The 6,866-nt window shown below is 32.7% G+C and overlaps 2 protein-coding genes across 5 annotated transcripts; both read left to right on the forward strand.

Annotated features, from left to right (window-relative positions):
• Positions 1-53: 53 nt before the first annotated feature.
• LOC143903086 (uncharacterized) lies at positions 54-2,413 on the forward strand. 4 transcript variants are annotated; one of them, XM_077416475.1, is made up of 5 exons: positions 54-191; positions 516-798; positions 1,139-1,480; positions 1,581-1,776; positions 1,889-2,413. In XM_077416475.1, exons 1-5 carry the CDS (start codon positions 171-173, stop codon positions 2,031-2,033), a joined length of 987 nt encoding a protein of 328 aa, XP_077272601.1. In that variant the 5' UTR covers positions 54-170; the 3' UTR covers positions 2,034-2,413. The 4 variants fall into 4 exon arrangements, with proteins under 4 accessions (XP_077272601.1, XP_077272602.1, XP_077272605.1 ...); XM_077416476.1 differs by having other exon boundaries at positions 2,066-2,413; XM_077416479.1 differs by having other exon boundaries at positions 58-191; positions 374-798.
• On the forward strand, positions 2,125-2,797 carry LOC143903088 (uncharacterized). The gene is made up of 2 exons (XM_077416481.1): positions 2,125-2,413; positions 2,483-2,797. The coding sequence occupies exons 1-2, from the start codon at positions 2,125-2,127 to the stop codon at positions 2,680-2,682; spliced, it is 489 nt and encodes a 162-aa protein (XP_077272607.1). The 3' UTR covers positions 2,683-2,797.
• Positions 2,798-6,866: the final 4,069 nt, after the last annotated feature.

A 6,866-nucleotide genomic window follows, 5' to 3' on the forward strand; every position in this document is an offset into this window, starting at 1 on the left:
GGAACACTTATTGACTACTTTACGATACCCTGCCGGGCTGCGCAACAGGATTCATTCATCGATACCACGCACACACACATACAATCCTGCATAATCAAGCGCGCCACACGCGATCCTCCAACTAAACAATATGTAACTATGGATAGCACAGCCGATAATTCAGTATTCGGATGCAACGTAGAAATTCTCAAGTAAGGGCCGGTTTCATCATCTCCGATTAGCTTAGGGTGCGTTCCACTTAACGCTCGCAACGCTCGTGGAATCATTTCATTCTTGTTATTTATCAAATGTTAAACAAGGACAAAGTGGAACGCACCCTTTAATCGGCCAATTATTCCATTGAAACTGACCAATCACATTTGTCGTTAAGCAGATTGACTAATCATGGTTGGCACTTGGGCTGAGTTTCCACTGAGCGCGTCACGTGTCGCGTCATCCAAGTTAACCAATCAAAACATCCCATTTTAATCCCGTCACAAATAATGTAATAAAATAGGATGTTTTGATTGGTTAAGGATGCAGTCCCATGCACAGCGAAAAATCGGAAACGGCAAAAGGGGAATGGACGCGCGTGCATACTGTGCAGAATTACAATCTTGTATCTACGTGATTTACGTCAGATTGTAAACATAACCTTAGACGCTGCGCACAAGCTAAAAGATTCACATCGTTTTGAAAAGAATAAAGAACAAGAGTGCAATATACCTAAATGCAGGTCCATGCACGTTAAACCTAAAAAAAGAAGGCATAAGTTAAAAGTACGAGCGAGCAAATTGATAGCGATTAAAAATGTCAGAAGTAAGTAATTTTAAGAATATTTGTCTGTATTAATGAAAAATTGTATAATATAAATAATTTTAATACGAACGTGTTTATTTAATAAGAAAACAATATTTAAATTTTTCTTTTAGCAAATAGTGAATAATCCGATAAAATGTGGCTATTGTGGATATATTATGAATGGTTTTTTGAACAATTTATTAAAACACAGTTGTTAGCAATATATAATAGTGAATTGCATGAATTTTGTATGGATAAGACTGGAATGTTAGTAATAGGTAAATATTGTTTGTTGTAAATAGTGTAACGCTGTATTTGTACCCCAAACATTTTATAATGATTATCACATTGTTTGCAGTTAATAAACAAGAAATATCAGTAGGAAATGACAGTTCCAGTAAATGCATAAATAAAGAACTTGATGGAAATGAATTAAATGAAGCAGATGATGTGGAAAATAGTGAATTTTCTGATAATGAATATGATGATTATGATGACATGATGAAAAATGATCCATCAGGGAAAAAGCTTGGTAAAGCTGTGGAAGTATACGGTCCTTTTGCTTCTGGCAAGTACGATGAAAGTCTGATTGGCCAGGTGCAACTTAAGCCTGCGCTTTATGACTCAAGACTTTCTGCCAAGCAGAGAGCAAAGAAAGTAAAAGCTGATTTATGGAAATTAATAAGTAATAGTTTTGGAGGTAGTGTATTTTAAAATATATGTATTATTTTATGTATTAAGATGTATCATATTAAAACATAAAATACAGATATTTTAAAATATATTTTCTTATTTTCCAGGAGGTGATTTTACACCTGTAAATGCTTCTAGGCGCTGGGCATATCTAAGAGAATGTTATTGTAAAGCTCGAAATAAACTAATGAAACAGAAGGCAGCTTTTGAAAGAAGTGGAGCTGCAGCTAATGATGATTTAAAGTCATCTTTTAGATACTATGAGACAATGAGTTTTTTGAATGAACTTTTAACATACAAGTCGTACGTATATGTATATATCTACACACGCACGCGTACATGTAACATTTATTCCAAAACATTTTATTTTAAATATGAGTTTAAACAATATCTTTTTAAACTTTTTGTTTTTTAGAACAATATCATCATTGAAGTTAAAGAGAAAGAATGCAAACCGTACATCAAATAAAGAAAATATGGAATTCAATTCACAACAGACACTTGTTCACGACAGTATTTTTAAAGAGAGATTTTTTTCGACCAATTTCAGCATTAAGTAATATCTCAGATACAATAAATACTGTTGCTTCAGGATCTTCCAGTAACGATAGCAGGCGATCGTGTGTTTCTCCAATATCACAGTCTGCAATCATGCCAGAAGTTTCTCCATCTCCATCTCGATCTATAATCTCCACTGTTTCATCACAAGCACGATCGAATACGTCAACACCACATGGTATTACTCAAATGCAATTCTCTCCGAGTGAAAAATCTTGTACAGGAGCACAATCCCAATTACAACGTGTGTTTCAACAAAAGCCTGCAGACAATGTATTAATACAACGAGAGGTACAAAGTGCTTGTAGAACATTATTTCCATCATCTTCAAATAATCGTACTCAAAATCTACCTTCACAAGGGCAATCAAGTAGTTCCAATAGTAAGTACCTTTATTTTGTAACATACTCTAAACTTGTATTATTTGTAATAAAACATTGTTTATTAACAGAGAAAAGAACTGCCGATGTAGAAAAGGAAATAATGAAACATATAAAAACAGAGCCCAAAAAGATGGATGAAATAGATAGTTTTGCAATGAGGTTAGCTGCTGGAATGAGACGACTTTCTTATAAAGCTAGAGCAAGAGTAGAAATAGATTTTTTGACTCGCTTACAACAAGAAGAAGATTTACAAGATATTGATGCCTAATTCCTTTATTTTAAACCATCAGCAATATTATTAATAAATAATTTAATGCCAAAATTAAATGCCAAACTAAGTGGAGATAGGCTAAATAAATAGAAAGCTATAACTATAAGATTTTTTGTTGTATTACAAACTAATTTAAGTTTAATGTTACAAATACATATATGGTTATTGAATATTATATTAAAATGCACTTTATTATGTAATAAGCACATATTTAAACTTAAGTATGACAAACATGTATTTGTTATAACGTACAATTTATTCATGTTACAATTATTAAAAAATTTAAATAAACTGTTCTTTGTATAAATTAAGCTTAAAAATTATTTTGCAATGCTCTCTCCCATTGTTGTTCAATAACACCAGTTGTATTAAAATGTTGCTTAAATGCATCTCTTATCCCAGTAGCATTATTTATATTTACATATTGAACATGCAGATCATGAAGTGCAGGTGCATCTCTTTCTGCTGGAAGAAGTTGCGAATATTGCCTCTTTTGAAGTGATCGAGTTATATCTTTAGCCATTAGAAAATTATGCAAGCATACTGTTGCTTGAACAACTTTAACAGAAGTAGTAACTGAGGTTTCCATGGGTTTACGATAAACTCTCAACCGTGCTGCTAACACTCCAAAAGAACATTCAACACTTCTTCTGGCTCTACAATGTCTGTAGTTGTACACTTTTTCAGAAAGATCTAAATCATTTCTTCTAGAATATGGTCTCATCATGTAGTTAGTAAGAGCGAATGCTTCATCTCCAACTAGCACATAAGGTAAATTTGGACCATTTTCTTCTAATTGCCTTGATGGAGGCAAACTGACTTCATTATTGTTTAGACTGATACCAAGATCGCTGTGCATAAAAATTCCTCCATCACTACGTCTTCCTTCTGCTCCTATGTCTACTACAGTAAATAATCCATTTGCATCTGTTATGGCAAGCAATACAATACTGTGTTGACCTTTATAATTATAATAGGTAGAACCACTCTTATATGGTGCCTGTAAATAAAATTTTTGTTTATTTTTTTCATAATAATTTGTTATACAGTATATGTATAGTTGGTCATTTTTAAATTCATAAATACCTGTAAAACAACGTGTTTACCGTCTATAGACCCAATGCAATTAGGAAAGTCCCACAAATCTTCATAATCACATGCTTTCTGATACCACAACTGTTCTGTTGGTTCTGGAAAAACTATTTCAGCCAGGACATCCCAAATAACTTGACAAGTTTCTGATATAATTTTAGATATTGTATTTGGTGCTACTCGAAAAGCATAACTAAGAGACTGAAAGCTATCACCTGTAGCTAAATAGCGAATGCAGATTTCAAAACGAGTTCTAGATGGTATGGGAGTCCTCACCACAGTCTGTTTTGTAATGTGTGGTTCAATAAGAGTAAATAATTCATTTAAACTTTGCAAATGCATACGGAAAAAATCAAAATATTTTTCTTCATCACGATGCATCATTTCAATAATTAAGTTATCGCTAAACCCTTGTAATAATCTCATTTCTTCTGTAAATATGGGTCTTACCCAGAATCTTCGTTTAACAAGTTCTTTTCTTTTTAGTAAAAGATAAAGGCAGTACATCTTGTTAATTTGTTCATAATTTATTTCAGATTGCCAAGGTGTTTGTGGCATTTGTTGCAACTGTCTGCATTTTTGCAGTATTAGCATCAAATAAACTTTTGATCTCATTATGAATTATTCACGTACCTAAACAATGGTAATTGACACTATTATTACAGAATATTTATAGAATAAATAAAAAATTTTTTAACTTAAATTTTTAATCAATATAATTTTGCGTACCTTTCTGTTTCTATTTTTCGATTTCTAGCGTCCCATGAAGCAGCTTTTTCAACAAGGAATGGTACTCTAACCTCTTTCTTTAACCAATTTTTCTTCATAGAACCAAAAAATTAGTAATTTCGAGTGTAGTTGTTATACAAATGTTTAATAATATTTATTTTCTTTATATAAATAATACATTTTATTACTTTTTACTTTTAAATAGTATTTCCGATTTTAACAAGTTCTGATTTTTCTTCAATTTTCCTATTTTTTAGCGTGCATGGGATGCCTGAAGTTGAAAAAAAGTAACGGAATAAGCAGACGACGCGTTGTGCAGCTGCGCATGCTCTATTTCCATTTTGCGGTTCCCTTTTTGTCGTTTCCGATTTTTCGCTGTGCATGGGACTGCACCCTTTTTTTTATTAGGGAAACGGGGTCAGAACGCACATTCATGGAATACGTTCATACTTCTCGAGTAGATGAACGAATAAAAAACTGTTTAATCGATGCAATAAACATTTTCTAAAGATACTGACACGACACCAAGTTTGGTGGTCGGTGACAATTTTTCGCGGATATACGGTTATTTGAAGTTATGCCAAATTTTGGTTAAATTGAGTGATGCGATAATTTTTTTGGCCAGTGTATTTAAATGAGTAGCTTAATTCTGACTCATTATGAAACATTTTATTTAAGTTTTTAAATTTTAAATAAATGGAATTTTAAATAAATGACATTTATCAAGTCAAAAATAAAGATGTTCTCTAAATAAGAATGTTCTTTTCTTCTGTGATAGCTGTACTGAAATATGCTCACAGCACAGCTTAAAGGCTGGGCACAAAGAAAAAAATTCCAATAACTATATTACTCTAACTAATAGAGTTCACTAGTTGTCCGATTGGACTCCTCGATCAATGAGCGTAGATGCACTTTTTGGTATGCGCTTTCATATAATATGCATTAAATGCGCATATATAATGCGGGACAAATACCCGCATTTAATGCAAAGTTTAATGTACATTCAAAGCGCATTGGCGCTCCTTGGGAAGCTTTGACAACTATCGAAAGGAGTGGAATATGTTCCTTCCGCATATGTATTCCTTGCAAATCTTACTTTTTGGCCAATTGTATGAGTTTAACGAATAAACAGTATAGCACAAGTATAGAGCGAATAATAAGGAAATTGCACGCACGACAAAATATGATTGTCAACATGTCACTGAAGACGAGGACAGAGTTCTCCATTAGACAGAGTTCTTATTTCTATCGCTATGACTACGTCGCCACTGTCAACGCAGAGTTCTCAGGTCAAGGACCAGGAGCCTTAAAAACTCATAGAATGTGTAGTACGAAAAGGATTATAGTGTTATTAAAGCTTGGTGTGGCATTGTTAAGTCAATTTATATTTTACTCCAAAACTATGTCATGAAGAGCGCAATATGCGTTATTTTATTTTCTGAAAAAAATACACACTGAGTTAAATGGCAAACATGTCGTAACTTCCGCCACATTTTTATTTTTCTGTCGCTACTTAATTATAATTTTTGTGTTTTCTCCATCTTTCTTCCCTCTATTCTTTTTCTTTCATTCATACAACCATTCACACAACATTACTACTTCTCTTTTCTCTGTCAGATCGTTCCACTGTTATATGCTTAAAATTTAGTTAATGATATTCATTAACTAAATCGCTTTTAGTTAATGATTGTTAAGATTATTGTAGATTATTAATTAGTAATCATTAAAATACAATATAATTGATGTACATATGCATCGTTGCGTGTCTATAATGAAGAACGTATGAATACTTGGATCCTAGGATTCGAATATTCATAAATAAAGAAATTTTACATTTTTGTATTTTGAATTCCATGAACTCTGTAATCTTTAAAGGTTTTGTGTTCTGAAATTCATAAATATAAATATTTGTTATGTTTTGAAATTCGTGAACTTATTAGATCCATGAACTTCTAGGTCGTTAAATTATCCAATACTCTCGGTTCTTTAAATAACTAGACTTTCAAACCTTTGGATCCTTGTATTCTTAAATGTTTGGATCTGTGGATCCTATGATTTTCAGTTCCAGTAAGATTCACGTTTCATTCTGTCTTTTTACATTCTTTCCTTTTTCCTCCCTCCGATTGGAATTATGTATATACATTATTCATAACTCATGTATCTCATTTTCATACTCGTTTAAACATGTTCAAACGTCCGCCGAGCATTGTATCGTCGTTTGCGTGTGACGCGTATCATTTCGCATCTCAGTCTGTACATGTGTGCGTGCCCGCACGCGTGTGTGTGTGTATGTGAGTGGCGCGCGCGCAGATGTATAAATAGTAAGAATAGTAGTAATAATAATAATAATAGTAGTAATA

Source organism: Temnothorax americanus, unplaced genomic scaffold (assembly GCF_048541705.1).
Source record: "Temnothorax americanus isolate GAGA-0224 unplaced genomic scaffold, ASM4854170v1 Scaffold43, whole genome shotgun sequence".
Lineage (NCBI taxonomy): Eukaryota > Metazoa > Arthropoda > Insecta > Hymenoptera > Formicidae > Temnothorax > Temnothorax americanus.

Coding starts and splice junctions, on each gene's coding strand:
- LOC143903086 (XM_077416475.1), top strand. CDS start 171: ATGCAACGTAGAAATTCTCAA. Junction 192..515: donor TGCAACGTAGAAATTCTCAA/GTAAGGGCCGGT, acceptor TGATTGGTTAAG/GATGCAGTCCCATGCACAGC. Junction 799..1,138: donor AGCGATTAAAAATGTCAGAA/GTAAGTAATTTT, acceptor CATTGTTTGCAG/TTAATAAACAAGAAATATCA.
- LOC143903088 (XM_077416481.1), top strand. CDS start 2,125: ATGCCAGAAGTTTCTCCATCTCCATCTCGATCTATAATCTCCACTGTT. Junction 2,414..2,482: donor GCAATCAAGTAGTTCCAATA/GTAAGTACCTTT, acceptor GTTTATTAACAG/AGAAAAGAACTGCCGATGTA.